The sequence below is a fragment of the Salvelinus alpinus genome, chromosome 15 (genome assembly GCF_045679555.1).
Source record: "Salvelinus alpinus chromosome 15, SLU_Salpinus.1, whole genome shotgun sequence".
Lineage (NCBI taxonomy): Eukaryota > Metazoa > Chordata > Actinopteri > Salmoniformes > Salmonidae > Salvelinus > Salvelinus alpinus.
Window position 1 is genome coordinate 27,762,042 of NC_092100.1, and position 16,753 is coordinate 27,778,794.

General features: G+C 41.7%; 1 protein-coding gene across 1 annotated transcript in view; it reads right to left on the bottom strand.

Annotated features, from left to right (window-relative positions):
- LOC139539869 (cadherin-13-like) overlaps window positions 1–16,281 on the bottom strand; it is a 704,975-nt gene extending 688,694 nt beyond the window's left edge. The window contains exon 1 of the mRNA XM_071343218.1: window positions 16,102–16,281. Within this exon, the coding sequence (XP_071199319.1) occupies window positions 16,102–16,146 (45 nt within the window). The 5' untranslated portion in view covers window positions 16,147–16,281. The remainder of the gene's footprint in view (window positions 1–16,101) is intronic.
- Between the last annotated feature and the right edge of the window lie 472 nt (window positions 16,282–16,753).

Here is a 16,753-nt window from a genome sequence, read left to right on the forward strand (position 1 = left end):
TCTGCGTGTGTGTAGAAGCAGGGGGTGATGTTTTGAGAGAGGCCGGACAGCCCCCTCAGTGCGAGAGAACACATTGATAACCAGCCACCCGGTGTGGATCAAGCGCAGCATAAAAAAACAACCAGTCCACCGTATGGGTCCACAGCAGCGGAAAATTGTGTCCACCAAAGCGTGCAGGGTGGGGAGAGGAAATGACAGCCAAGACATGAAATCCTAATGAAAATCAAATCCAGTCTGGTGGCTCCAGAGACAAATCTAGACTGCTCACTGAAACTCCCCACAGATAGGAGTGGTGAAAACCAGATAATGGCATGTGGTTGAAGGTAAATGTATAACGAGCGTGCATATGTGTGATTGAATGTGTTTGTGCCCTGTGTGTGTACAGGTACTGTGTGTGTGTGTGTGTGTGTGTGTGTGTGTGTGTGTGTGTGTGTGTGTGTGTGTGTGTGTGTGTGTGTGTGTGTGTGTGTGTGTGTGTGTGTGTGTGTGTGTGTGTGTGTGTGTGTGTGTGTCTCCGCGTCTGTGAATTTCTGTGTGCAGTCTACTGTGCATTGGCAGGGCAGGAGTGTTAAGTGAAGAGTCAGCCTGTATCATTTAAATGTTACTGAAATACCTTTTCCTCCCTCTTCCATGTCTCCTGCACACCCTAAGCACAGAGCATCCAGAACGGAGCACAGGCAGATGCTCCAGCAGTCTCGCCGGACCGACCTGCCTCACCTCACCTAGCAGCTTCAGAGCAACGGTCAGAGCAGAGCCTCAGAGCAGAGCCTCAGAGCAGAGCCTCAGAGCAGAGCCTCAGAGCAGAGCCTGGGCTACTGCAGTTTAATTAAAGACCCCCTCACCTTAGAGAGGCACATATAGGACAGCAGGATAATTACTGCCTGGCTTCACCCAGGATAGACACACAGCCTACAACAACAGGAAATTAACCAAACTGCCAAACTTCTGCTCATTTCTTCCACCGATGTCACGGCCGTCGTTGAAGGAAGACCACGGTGCAGTGTTGTAAGCGTACGTTTTCCTTTTTATTTAAAATGTCGCCAACAAAACAACAAACGAAAGAAACAACCGTGAAGCTTACAGGGCTATAGTACCAAAAACAAAGTTAACTACCCACACTGAAAGGAGTGAAAAAGGGCTACCTAAGTATGGTTCCCAATCAGAGACAACGAAAGACAGGTGTCCCTGATTGAGAACCATACCCGGCAAAAACATAGAAATACAAATAATAGAACGAAAGAACATAGAATTCACACCCTGACCCAACCAAATAGAGACATAAAAAGGATCTCTTAGGTCAGGGCGTGACACCCAGCCCCATGTCAAAGGCAGACTAAAGCTCTGGCCGTGTCCTATACCCATACTTGCTAAATAGTAAGCCGTTTGAGTTTGCGAAAAAATTATAGTCTAATAGTATGTGAATTTTTGTAAATCGAGTATACCAGGATGTTATACTAATTTCGGCTTTTCATCTAGTAGAATTTGCTGCAGCCTTTCTGAAATGTCACAGCCACAATGCATTGGAAGATGGAGGCTGTGAGTTTTGATAGCTAGATCTCTTCAAGTAAACAACTTGGAAGATGGCGAATAGTGAAGCTTCTGCGGAGGTATTCAAATGTAAGTCATTTTTGTTCTGCTTAAAATGACCATGACTATTTAATTATAACGTTACATCTTTGAAAACAGATCTGCAGCCTACTGCCTGCCGTATATTCAGCTAGCTATGTGCTTTAGAATGTCTAGAAGTTATAACTGTTCAAACAGTAACGTTAGCTACATGGTTAATTGCTTGCTGTTGAGAGATTTTTCATTTAACAATAGCCTAGTTAGCTAGCTAGCTAGCTACTTGTTGTAAATACTTGTGTTCAAACTTTTCCAGGGTCTGATGACTATACCAGGCATTTAATTCAGTGGCAAACATGGCAGGAGAAATGCAGCAAAAAAAGGTTTTGTCATGTGGCCATAGTTAGCTCTCTTGTCACTGCACCATGAACTGCCACTAGCTATACGTTAGAAACATGGTAGCCTAGCTACATTCCTATTTTCCACAGTGGTGCTCAACCCAACACTTCTCTTTTCTTCTATTTCTCCTGATTTGACACTTCAGTTTATTTGTGTTGAGCTGATTGTAATGTTCATGCTACGTAATATTAGTTTCTACCTGAACGGTTACAGCCTGAATCGGTCTAGGTAGGTTCATTGCACATAACCTGTTATGGTGAACGTAATGATAAGCTGCACTTGTTACTGTTTCACCTTGCCACTCCAATTTGATCAAGTATGTGGCAGTCTAGACTTCTGTAGAAAGTACTCACAATAACTTTGATCATGTTTCTGTTAATGTTGTACATCATCTTATGTCTTTTCAGGATCTAGGTGAAGGAGTGTGAGTTGGAGGGGCAGTTGTCACGTGCATGGGTGAAAAAAAACTGGGAGAACCATAAGCAAAAATACACGGTATCTTTACATTTATTGCTGTATTTGGCTAATAAAGTTTCCCTTTTCTCTGTCAGCAACAACACTTTACCATCTTATTCCTATGCTTCACCCGGCACATTAATGTTAGTGTGAATATATACAGTCGTGGCCAAAGGCTTTGATAATGACACAAATACTAATTTCCACAAAGTTTGCTGCTTCAGTGTCTTTAGATATTTTTGTCAGATGTTACTATGGAATACTGAAGTATAATTACAAGCATTTCATAAGTGTCAAATGCTTTTATTGACAATTACATGAAGTTGATGCAGAGTCAATATTTGCAGTGTTGACCCTTCTTTTTTCTCAATGGGATTAAGGTCTGGGGAGTTTCCTGGCCATGGACCCAAAATACCAATGTTTTGTTCCCCGAGCCATTTAGTTATCACTTTTGCCAATGGCAAGGTGCTCCATCATGCTGGAAAATGCATTGTTCGTCACCAAACTGTTCCTGGATGGTTGGGAGAAGTTGCTCTCGGAGGATGTGTTGGTACCATTCATCATTCATGGCTGTGTTCTTAGGCAAAATTGTGAGTTAGCCCACTCCCTTGGCTGAGAAGCAACCCCACACATGAATGGTCTCAGGATGCTTTACTGTTGGCATGACACAGGACTGATGGTAGTGCTCACCTTGTCTTCTCCGGACAAGCTTTTTTCCGGCTGCCCCAAACAATCGGAAAGGGGATTCATCAGAGAAAATGACTTTACCCCAGTCCTCAGCAGTCCAATCCCTGTACCTTTTGCAGAATATCAGTCTGTCCCTGATGTTTTTCCTGGAGAGAAGTGGCTTCTTTGCTGCCGTTCTTGACACCAGGCCATCCTCCAAAAGTCTTTGCCTCACTGTGCGTGCAGATGCACTCACACCTGCCTGCTGCCATTCCTGAGAAAGCGCTGTACAGGTGGTGCCCCGATCCCGCAGCTGAATCAACTTTAGGAGACAGTCCTGGCGCTTGCTGGACTTTCTTGGTCGCCCTGAAGCCTTCTTCACAACAATTGAGCAACTCTCCTTGAAGTTCTTGATGATCCGATAAATGGTTGATTTTGGTGCAATCTTACTGGCAGCAATATCCTTGCCTGTGAAGCCCTTTTTGTTCAAAGCAATGATGACGGCACATGTTTCCTTGCAGGGAACCATGATTGACAGAGGAAGAACAATGATTCCAAGCACCACCCTCCTTTTGAAGCTTCCAGTCTGTTATTCAAACTCAATCAGCATGACAGAGTGATCTCCAGCCTTGTCCTCGTAAACACTCTTCTTTTTTGTGTTAATGAGAGAATCACTGACATGATGTCAGCTGGTCCTTTTGTGGCAGGGTTGAAATGCAGTGGAAATGTTTTTGGGGGATTCAGTTCATTTGCATGGCAAAGAGGGACTTTGCAATTAATTGCAATTCATCTGATCATTCTGGAGTATATGCAAATTGCCATCATACAAACGAAGGCAGAAGACTTTGTGAAAATTAATATTTGTGTAATTCTCAAAACTTTTGGCCACGACTGTACAGTGCCTTCAGTAGGTATTCACACACCTGGACTTAATCCACATTTTGTTGTGTTAGAGCCTGATTTCAAAATGGATTCAATTGTTGTTTTTTCTCACCAATTTACACACAATACCCCATAATGACAAAGTGAAACATGTTTTGAGAAAGTTTAGCAAATTTATTGAAAATGAAATAGAGAAATATCTCATTTACATAAGTATTCACACCCTTGAGTCAGTACATGTTAGAATCACCTTTGGAAGGTGATTACAGCTGTGAATTTCTCTGGGTAAGTCTCTGAGAGCTTTACACACCCGTATTGTACAAACAAATATTGTTGATCGTTGCTAGACAGACAGCCTTTTTCAAGTCTTGCCATAGATTTTCAAGCCGATTTAAGTCAACACTGTAACTAGCCCACTCAGGAACTTTCTATGTCGTCTTGGTAAGCAACTCCAGTGTGTACTTGGCCTTGTGTTTTAGGTTACTGATCTAGTCCTTGCCGAAGACAAGCTTACGCATAACATGATGCAGCCACCACTATGCTTGAAAATATGAAGAGTGATGCTCAGTAATGTGTTGTGTTGGATTTGCCACAAACATAACGCTTCCTATTCAGGACATAAAGTTAATTTCTTTGCCATATTTTTTGCACCTTCATTTTAGTGTCTTATTGCAAACAGGATACATGTTTTGGAATGTTTTTATTCTGTACAGGCTCATTTATTTTCACTCTGTCATTTAGGTTAGTATTGTGGAGTAACTAGAATGTTGTTGATACATCCTAAGTTTTCTGCTATCACAGCCATTAAACTCTGCAACTGTTTTAAGTCACCATTGACCTCATGGAAAAATCCCTGAGTGGTGTCCTTCCTATCCAGCAATTGAGTTAGGAAGAACGCCTGTAACTTTGTAGTAACTGGGTGTATTGATACACCATTCAATGTGTAATTAATAACTTCACCATGCTCAAAGGGATATTTCATGTCTGCTTTTTTTATCTACCAATCGGTGTCCAACTTTTGGTGGCATTGGAAAACATCCCTGGTCTTTGTGGTTGAATCTGTATTTGAAATTCACTGCTCGACTGAGTGACATTACAGATAATTGTATGTGTGGGGTACAGAGATGAGGTAGTCATTCAAAAATCACGAAAGACTATTATTGCACACAGAGTGAGTCCATGCAACTTATTATGTGAGTTGTTAAGCAAAGGGGTTGAATACTTATCATAGGGGCGCAACTTTGGTTTTAGAAGTGGGGGGGACATTAAAAAAAATGTTTTTATCCAGTCGGATTAAAACTCCAAACAGACTACCCGACCACTCAGAGGAGTCTGCAATTTCAGAATGTGGGGGGACATGCCCCCGTCCCCCCGTCCCCAGTGAAAGCTGTGCCCCTGACTTATTGACATTTCAGCTTTTAATTTATTATTAATTTGTTAACATTTCTAAAAACATAATTCCTCATTGACATTATGAGGTATTGTGTGTAGTCCAGTGACACAACATTTTAATGTAATTCATTTTAGATTCAGGCTGTAAAACAACAACATTTTGAAGAAGTCAAGGGGTATGAATCGTTTCTGAACGTACTGTACATTTTAGAAATGTGAAACTATTCTAGAGAAATGCACTGCAATTGGCATACTACCTTTTACAGGCCTTTACATGTAGTACATGTATGTTTGATGCTGAAAGCTATCCGTTTCTATATTTTTCAGGAGTTAAAAGCTCCCTGCACCAGAGTCAGCACGGAGGGAGGCCACAACCGCATACTGGAAGTGGTATGCGGTGATGGATGAGGAGCTGCAGGGTATGCCACTCCATCAACCCACCGGTCATCATCTCCTCCTCTCCCTCCCAGAAGGGTCCAGATGTGGTGGCGGGAGAAGGATGTGACTGCCAGGGAGGCACAACTTTTGCCTATTTTAGTGGCCATGATTAAGAAGTATTTTTATGTATAGCTATTCAGTTATTCATTTTCTACTGTTTTTGGTGAAATCCTTTTTTAAACCCAAAAGTGGATTTCTGTATTCATTAAAAAGTATTTATTGTTTGTAATAAAAACATATATTTGATACCGGTACATCTACTGTTGTGTTTTACTTTCAACATAAAAAAATGCACTCGCACATTTGAGCATCTTGTTGCAGGTGCATGGTAACAATTAGATAAGTTGAAAGAAAAAAGAAACCTGCACACTGCTCACTAGTATTACTTTTACTGAAGCTTGAGTGTCAGGCCTTCATTAGAGCTTTTTGCTTAACTAAACTAAATAAACCATCTTTGGTATAATAATTGATTACATTTCAAAAGCGCTTTTCATCATCTCAAAACACATCAAAAGCAAAAAACAAACAAGCAATACATAATGTGTAGCCTAGCTATAGTTGGCTAGGTCAACCAATAGAGGCCAAGTCTGAGTCCATGCATCCTCCAAAGATAGAGAAGGACAGTTCATGGGGCTTGAACAGAGGAAGGTGGTCAGAGATATGGTTGATGAAGATGAAGTCTGGTGACGATCTCCCCAAATACAGGTGTGCCAAGCTTGTAGTGTCATACCCAAGAAGACTCGAGGCTGTAATCGCTGCCAAAAATGCTTCAACAAAGTACTGAGTAAAGGGTCTGAATACTTATGTAAATGTAATATTTTAGTTTTTTCAAAAACCTGTTTTCGTCTTTGTCATTATGGGGTATTGTGTGTAGATTGATGAGGAAACAAATAAATGTTATCAAATTTAGAATAAGGCTGTAACGTAACAAAATGTGGAAAAGGGGAAGGGGTCTGAATACCGTCCAAATGCACTGTGTAATCGGTCCGCTAATACAGCACTAAAGGCCCAGTGAAAGTATTTTTTTATTAGGGGGTGGTGCAGTACCCTACTTTCCGGGGATATGGTAGTAGGCAAGCCAGACTTCGGACAAGGCCACTGGCTCCCTCATTCCACCACATGCTCACATTAAAAGCAAAAAAAGGGGAAAGCTATTCCAATTGCCTGCAAGTGGCCTCCTCGGTCATCAATATAGTGCTTTGTGTACTCTACTTCCTAGTCCTCTGACGGCAACTCACTTCTTCTAACGGCCTAGTTCACACGTTTAATCTCCAATCTGCTGTAGGATATCTGGCACCATGTCGCCATCTAGGAGACCAGGGGAGGTACGGCGGATGTCAGGGTGAATGCAGGCTGTGATTGATTCCCTCTCCCACAGATGTGACATTCTGTTCCGACCATCTGATATGGATCACAAGGAATGAAAGGCAACAGGCGGACCAGCGAGCAGAGCGAGGGGAAAGAGCTTGAGACAGAGGTGAAACAAGTCCAACGCTCTCTGGCCTCTCATGTCTCCACTGGTTACCACCCTCACTCCGAGCTGGAAGGGTGGCGGGGAAAGGGCATAATGGGCTACTTTCAGAACAAGCATTCCCTTTGGCTTGTAACGAGACTGCTGTAATGCTCAGCCACATTGAAATGACACATAGAGTTCATCCCATCAGAGACACACTGGACAGAATCAATAAAATCACAGGCACAAGGGCAGAGAGATAGATTAATTGAGAAGTGAAGAGGTATGTAAAAAGTTAGCTCATGTGAAAGTTCAGCAATCAGCTGGTGTGTGTGTGTGTGTAGTGGACAGCCATCATGGCCACACACACACAGTGACACACACAAACAGCACTCATCATAAATCAGCACTCACACACACCTCCCCATCCAGAGGGGAGAGCATCTCCTTCTTAAGCACCAAAGTCATCACCATCCCCCCATTAGTATTTCACAACCATTTTACTTCAGCAGGGATAGTGCACTATAAGCAGCTCTACATCATGTATCCTCACTCTCTTCTGTCAGCTGGCTGGTCGGGCTGGTTCCCACAGAGCCTGCTGAGGAAATGATGCCTTCTCAGGGTTCAGCAGCTCTCTCTCTCTCTCTCTCTACTGATAGATCATTACCAGTTCCTATATTTTTTTTAAATTAACCTTTATTAACTAGGCAAGTCAGTTAAGAACAAATTCTTATTTACAATGACGGCCTGCCAAAAGGAAAAAGACCTCCTGCGGGGACGGGGGCTGGGATTAAAAATAAAGCATAAATACAATATAAATATAGGACAAACACACATCACAACAAGAAAGACAACACAACACTACATAGAGAGACCTAAGACAACAACATAGCAAGGCAGCAACCCATGATAACACAGCATGGTAGCAACACAACATGACAACAACATGGTAGCAGCACAAAAACATGGTACAAACATTATTGGGCAAAGTCAACAGCACAAAGGTCAAGAAGGTAGAGACAACAATACATCATACAAAGCAGCCACAACTGTCAGTAAGAGTGTCTATGATTGAGTCTTTGAATTAAGATAAAACTGTCCAGTTTGAGTGTTTGTTGCAGCTATAGTCTCAGCATCACAGACACACACAGCAGTTCTTACTTATACAACGGGATGGAATCATCACAGACGACACTGGAACACAGACTTATAATGAGCACCAGCTCTGTCATTAATTCACTCCCCATATACACAAATACAACTTCAAGTCACAATGCTTGTTTGTGTGCATCTCGGACGGGGATGTGTTCTGTCTGTGTTGTTGGTGAACTTGAATGGGAGACAGGAAAAACAGAAAGAGTGTGAGTTGTGAGAACTCATCAATATGTGTTTTAAATGTGAGAGAATGATGGACCAGAGCAGAGAGCGAATGGAGAGAGAGAAGAGAGATATACAGTCTGGCACAGAGACAGACAAGGCTGCCTGTTAGCAATGCAGTATGGTCAGCCTCAGACAATCAATGGTTCCCGCTTTCTTTCTTTCTGGCTGCGTGGCTGTTTCTGTTTGTACGGAGGATTTGGGAGTCCCGGGCTTTGCAGCTCTTCCCCAGCAATTACCTGCCTGACAGAAGGATGATCTGCGCAAACAAACGAAGAGATGGAGACGTTGCGGAAACAGGACGACGGCAATCGCACTGCCATCTCCTCTCCTCCTGCACGACACGCTGTTATATTGTGTGTGTGTGTGTGTGTGTGTGTGTGTGTGTGTGTGTGTGTGTGTGATTGCGCGTGTGTGTGTGCTCATAACATAAAGAATGCCAAACACTGTCGGTTAGTCCACAAGTTTCTCATTCTCTCTCTACACTACAGTACCACAGGCACACAAATAAGCCATTATTTAATTTTCCCAAGACAGTAGCCTTTTCAGTTGGCACATTTAATTAATTTATATCCATTGGCATTTTGTATAATTAGGCTACAGCAGGCTGATATCAAACCTGGCTCTCTCTGTGTGGGGACATATTGACTGTATCAGTTTCTTGCCTAGAAAATGGTCCCCTCCTACCTATTGCTTCTCTCCCTCTCCATCCCCATGAGAGGTACATTGCTTTGCTCCAGGCAGAGAAAATATGGATGGTTAACTTTCCCCACAAGGTCAAACCCTCTCTGAACAGAGTTAAGACTTGGGTTGACCTTACAGTCCATTAAAGTGAACCGCTGAACCACAGTCATCAAGGGAGAGAGCACTGGAGATCTGCTCGCTCCCTGCTTTGCTTAGTCTTACAGAAATGTGTGTGTGTCTGTGTGTGCATGTGTTTTCGTCAGCAGCATCATTTACAGGAAGCTTTTACTCCAGTATGGATGCCGTCAATACCAGCTACAACCAAATACATTTTTAAGAGCACTCTAACATCACAGGGTTGGCTATCTGCTTTGATATCTTCCCTTCATTAAGCCACTGGAGAGCAAGACTTTCAACTCCTCCAACAACCCTCCACCAGCTAATATCTCCAAAGGTACTCAACAGTACTAGACAAGCAGCTCATCATAACATGTAGGAGGATACTGGGGTCAAGCCACCTGACCTGTGTGTTTATGGCCCAGGGCTGAGTATAGAGAAGCAGTGCTCCATAATGACATGATAACAGGCTGTTTTTATGCTCATCTGTAACTCAGTCTCACACACAGCGCCGGGGGTGAGAGATACGCATCAGGTACATCTAGCACAGCTCAGAGCTGACATTGGGTGGAGCGCTGCACCCCTCACAAGCGGAGAAAGAGAAAGAGTAGGAAGAGAGAGCGAGAGAGAGAGTGTGTTTCAGATAGCCATCAGCACTAATGACTGGCTTCCATCATTACTGTCAACATTACTGGCCCTGCGTTGGGCTTATTGTGCTCCTTCACCAGACATAATTATCACCAATTCAGGATCTTTAAAATACAAAGCTTCTCAAAACACCAAACACAGAATGTTAGGAGGGATGTGGTCTAGCCTAATCTGTATCCAAAACCTCTCCAACACGTTAAGGTTCAATGCAAACGTAAGCCAAAGGGTCAAGTGAGGGCATGGCTGGGGATTGTGTGTGGGCGAGGGACAGGTGTGTTTTTACTTTTTGGCTTAGCTAAGCTTGATAAGATCACAATAACAGATATATTTTCTACCTTTGTTTTCTAAGTGTGTGAGTTCGTATCTTGAATTTTGTCAGTGTGTTTGTGTGTGTATCAAATTTTTTTTTAAATGTCACATGCGCCGAATACAACAGGTGTAGTAGACCTTACAGTGAAATGCTTACTTACAAGCCTTTAACCAACAACACAGTTAAGAAACAGAAGTGTTTAGAAAGTAATTACTAAAATAAACTGAAGTTTAAAAAAATATATAATAATAATAATAATTAAAGAGCAACAATAAAGTAACGGCAGCCAGGCGATATACAGGGGTACCGGTACAGAGTCAATGTGCAGGGGCACAGGTTAGTCGAGGTAATTGAGGTAATATGTACACTACCGTTCAAAAGTTTGGGGTCACATAGAAATGTCCTTGTTTTTGAAAGAAAAGCTCATTTTTTGTCCATTAAAATAACATCAAATTGATCAGAAATACAGTGTAGACATTGTTAATGTTGTAAATGACTATTGTAGCTGGAAACGGCAGACTTTTTTGGAATATCTACATAGGCGTACAGAGGCCCATTATCAGCAACCATCACTCCTGTGTTCCAATGGCATGTTGTGTTAGCTAATCCAAGTTTATCATTTTAAAAGGCTAATCGATCATTGGAAAACCCTTTTGCAATTATGTTAGCACAGCTGAAAACTGTTGTTCTGATTGAAGAAGCAATAAAACTAGCCTTTTTTAGACTAGTTGAGTATCTGGAGCATTAGCATTTGTGGGTTCGATTACAGGCTCAAAATGGCCAAAATCAAAGACTTTCTTCTGAAACACGTCAGTCAATTATTGTTCTGAGAAATGAAGGCTATTCCATGTGATAAATTGCCAAAAACTGAAGATCTCGTATAACGCTGTGTACTACTACCTTCACAGAACAGCGCAAACTGGCTCTAACCAGAATAGAAAGAGTAGTGGGAGGCCACGATGCACAACTGAGCAAGAGGACAAGTACATTCGAGTGTTTAGTTCGAGAAACAGACGCCTCACAAGTCCTCAACTGGCAGCTTCATTAAATAGTATGTGCAAAACACCAGTCTCAACGTCAACAGTGAAGAGGCGACTGTAACGTCTGCATGCAACTCACACCCTCAAACACATAGATCCCCTGAGCGTAAAATGGATTTAAGTTTCCCTGCATTAAAGTCCCCGACCACTAGGAGCGCAACCTCATGATAAGCATTTTCTTGTTTGCTTGTGGTTGTATATAGCTCGTTGAGTGCAGTCTTAGTGCCAGCAACGGTTTGTGGTGGTTAATAGACAGCTACGAAAAATATAGATGAAAACTCTCTTGGTAAATAATGCGGTATACAGCTTATCATGAGATACTCTACCTCAGGCGAGCAAAACCTTGAGACTTCCTTCACTTCTTCTGGCTGCAAGCCCGACGTCGGTACACTTATGACAACAGCCAGCTCAAGTGCAGGGCGCGAAATTCAAAATATATTTTTTAGAAATATTTAACTTTCACACATTAACAAATCCAATACAGCATTTGAAAGATAAACATCTTGTGAATCCAGCCAACATGTCCGATTTTTAAAATGTTTTACAGCGAAAACACCACGTATATTTATGTTAGCTCACCACCAAATACAAAAAAGGACAGACATTTTTCACAGCACAGGTAGCATGCACAAAACCAACATAACTAACCAAGATCCAACCAAACTAACCATGAAACAACTTCATCAGATGACAGTCCTATAACATGTTACACAATAAATCTATGTTTTGTTCGAAAAATGTGCATATTTGAGGTATAAATCAGTTTTACATTGCTGCTACCATCACAGCTACCGTCAGAAATAGCACCGAAGCAGCCAGAGTAATTACAGACACCAACTTCAAATACCTAAATACTCATCATAAAACATTTCTGAAAAATACATGGTGTACAGCAAATGAAAGACAGGCATCTTGTGATTCCAGCCAATATTTCCGATTTATTAAGTGTTTTACAGCGAAAACACAATATAGCATTATATTAGCTTACCACAATAGCCAGAAACACAAGCCATTTCCCAGCAGCAAAAGTTAGCGATCGTAACAAACCAGCAAAATATATATAATTTTTGACTAACCTTGATAAGCTTCATCAGATGACAGTCCTATAACATCAGGTTATACATACACTTATGTTTTGTTCGAAAATGTGCATATTTAGAGCTGAAATCAGTGGTTATACATTGTGCTAACGTAGCATCTTTTTCCCACAACGTCCGGATATTTATCTGATACTCACATATTCTGACCAAATAACTATTTATAAACATGACTAAAAAATACACGTTGTATAGGAAATGATAGATACACTAATTCTTAATGCAATCGCAGTGTTAGAATTCTAAAAATAACTTCATTACGACATAAGGCTTACGTTATGGCGAGATAGTGCCCAAAACCTGGGCGCAAAACTAATAGTACACAGTTCGACAGATATATGAAATAGCATCATAAAATGGGTCCTACTTCTGATGAGCTTCCATCAGAATGTTGTACAAGGGGTCCTTTGTCCAGAACAATCGTTGTTTGGATTTAGAACGTCCTCTTCTCCAGTCAATTAGCACAGAAAGCTAGCAAAGTGGCGCGAAGCTCTCCTTCCTGAACATACGCAGACAAAGCAACACGCCTAACGTCCCGAAAAAAATTTAATAATTTAATAAAACTATATTGAAAAAACATACTTTACGATGATATTGTCACATGTATCAAATAAAATCAAAGCCGGAGATAGTAGTCGCCTATAACGACAGCTTTCCAGAAGGCAATTCCAGGTCCATCCTTGCGCTTTCCAGAAAACAGGAAATGGGTGACACGTCATTCCAAGAGGATTTATTCCACCTCAGACCAAGATAAACACTCCATTTCTTCTCTCACTGCCTCTTGACATCTAGTGGAAGGTGTATGACGTGCATGTATACTAATACGTATCATGCCCATTTATAGGCAGGCCCTAGAACAGAGCATCGTTTTCAGACTTTCCACTTCCTGGTCAGGAAGTTTGCTGCCAAATGAGTTCTGTTTTACTCACAGATATAATTCAAACGGTTTTAGAAACTAGAGAGTGTTTTCTATCCAATAGTAATAATGATATGCATATTGTACGAGCAAGAATTGAGTGCGAGGCCGTTTGAAATGGGCACCTTTTATCAGAGCTACTCCATACTGCCCCTGCAGCCCAAACAGGTTAATATTAGATTTTTTTTGCTGGATCAGTGGAGTGAGCTGCAGACAGGGGAGAGGAGGGTCACTGAGGTGGGCACACCTCCTGTCTCTCTGTAATCAGGCACCAAGGTAAAGCGTACTCTCCCATTCCCCCTTGAATGGCCACTTTAACATTCACCTGGACACTATGACCATAAAGGACCATGCCAACACCCCGTCACACTCACACTTCAGGCCGGCTTAGAGGGGACTTTAACACTCTGTTGACCACCAGCTCCATAAACGTCCAGAGCAACAAACGTATCTGCTGTGCTCACTGACTCGCAGGTGTACCACTTTCTTTACCTTTATTTTTCCATTTTCATTCAAACCCACCTGCACTGTCCTGAGCCTTTTGGAAATACTTAGACAACTGCATGAATAGAATACGAAAAAAGAAGACTCCAGTTATCCTCAATCACTTCATAGAAAGAGATAGAGAAATAGAATGGAGAGAGAGTCAGAGAGAGAGAAAGAGATGGGGGAGAATGAGACCCAGAAAGATAGAGAAATATGGGCACCTGCACCTCCCGGTTGTGCTGTGCTGTACTTATTCTGAATCATCGTTGAGGCTCTCGACTGCTTAGCGTTTCATTTCTAATACAGGGATTTATGGTGAGAGGGAATACACCATCAGCTTATTCTGGAGGCAAACTTGGCGCCCTGCCTGAGCTATAAGATAAATAAGAAACGTGGATGTTGTGTTGTCCTGGCGTTTGGTAAGCGTTGCTGTAGCGTCAGAGGAGAGTCGGAGGGCGACCTGATTCCCTTGATGAAGCGCGCCAACAGAGCCAGACAACTCTGGCGGTAAAAGTATCAGACACAGTCTCACCAGACACATAATAATTTTTTTTACATTTCTCCTTAGTTTACATGTCGCAGCCAGCGGCCTATTAACTCTATTTTAAATCTAACAATTTATGTTTGTGTCTCCCAGATTAGCCAGACAATTGCAGTATCAGTGGAAAGAGAACTGTGTACATTTTGCAGCAGTATCGAGACGATGTTATTAACCTTAGAATGCTGATGATGTCATACTCTTAGCAAAAGGTGTGTAACAAACATCTTGTCTCATCACACACTAATAACCATGTAATATATCAACAGCAATACATATGGAAAGTAAAGCTCCCTATCGTGATGGGTCAAATTCTGATGAAAAGCCATTCATTAATTCGGCACCTGCCTCTGCTTGAACCTCGCCCTTTGATGGAGAGAGAAATAAGAATGCGCAGCAACTGGGAATTCGTGGGAAGGCGCGCACCTTCAATGCAGTTGTTCTCCCACAAGTCTAGCTTACTAGGAATCCAGGTTTAAAACAATACCATTGAAGGAGAAAGGAGATTCAGCAACACTTTGAGGACAATGGAATTAAACGTTTTTTTAAAAAGCTTCTTGCTAAATATAGAACCAACGCATTTTGGCTTTCAACAGTTTTTCCCAACACATTCCATTAACAGCAACTGTTGAGTGCACACCTTTGTAAAATGTCACCATGTTTCTATTTTATAAAATCAACTGATTCGCGATGACAAGATGTAGCCTAGGCTATGCTTCATATGTTAATTGGAACTTAATTTTCCAATGATGGGCAACGGTTGGCCTACTACTTTGCTGTGTCACTATTCAGCCATAATGTCCTTTACCACTTTAAATAGAGTAAAATGTGACTGGGGGAGGCAGCTGCTCCAAGTTATCAGTCACTCCAAGTTATCAGTCACTCCAAATTAATGCCAGATAAAATCGGCAGCGAGCTATCAAAGCAAGTATAGCCTACATAAGAGGCTGTGTCAAAGGGAAACGGGGAGGGAAAATATCTCCAATAAAATGCTTCTAAATTGCATTCCTATCTTCCAACACCCCCCTTGTTTTTGAAGTTAGACGCTGACTGTTTCAGTGATGCTCTGGGAGATCAGTAAGAGCTGATTATCTTGAGAATCCTCCCCTCACACCGTTCCTTCACCCACATGAACACAGAGCCAAAGAAACGTTCAACTGGGTATCTGAGCGGAATATAGATGTGGCTGTTGACAAGAGTTCGCCCGTGATTTGCACATAGCTCCACACTTTACCCTGTTCTGCCCATTGGACGCCTATGTGAACGGCATCCGTAAAAAGACTGATTGACCACTGCAGATTCATGTCAAACTCGACACTCTCCCCAAGACGACCAGGTGCCGCAAATGCAACATGTAACACATCATCGACAGCCTCCTAATCATATCTTTCGTGGTATTCAGTTATTAAATCACTGTATGGCTTCATTTAGTTTCTCTTTAATTGTAGGTTTCATTCAATCTATAATATCGTAGGCTATTAGCCTATGCAATGCAAATAATCATTACCCCTTTGCCGTTTATTAAGTGTGTCATGTTAAAGTTCAGAATTTAAATCATTGATAAAGATCATAATATAAATCATTGATGAACAGCTGCGGGAGAGCGCTATGCAATGCCACATAAAATGTTCCTGCTTACCTGTGAGATAATGAACGCAATGAGGATGCCGATGCTAATCTCCATGGTCTCAATTATCTGGGAATAAAATTCAAAACAAGGTACAGGATTGACCAGCTCTGCTCATAATTCCAGAGTCGAACTGCCAGTGCGAGAGTAAAAGAGCTTGCCGCGAGCTGCCAACTTCCCAAATAGAACTGCAGCCTCTAAGCATTGGATAGAGGCGCGGAGACCACAACCAATAGATTTATAGGGGGATTTTTTTTATATCCACCGGCGTCTGTATGAATCATAAAAATTATAGGGTTCGAATTTTATTATATACAGACAAATGACATGGACTGACTCACATTCATATGTGTTTGAAAATTATATTATATATAATTAGTCAGAAATAAAGGTTGGATGTAGGCAAACAAATGATTGATCTGTAAATAAAGGGTAATATGTCTGCATATCAGATGAGAAGATGTATTCCTTAATGCAAGATCTGTAATTTAAAATGAAAGCGAGAGAACATAGCCTATATCACATAGCCCAATAAAATGAACATAAAATGTGTTGACAAATGCAATGTTTCATGAGACTACATTCTTGAAGAAGCACTGGCAGAACCGTACACCTTTCTCTTTTTCTCATCTCACTATTCTTCATTTGGAAATATGTGGGAGTT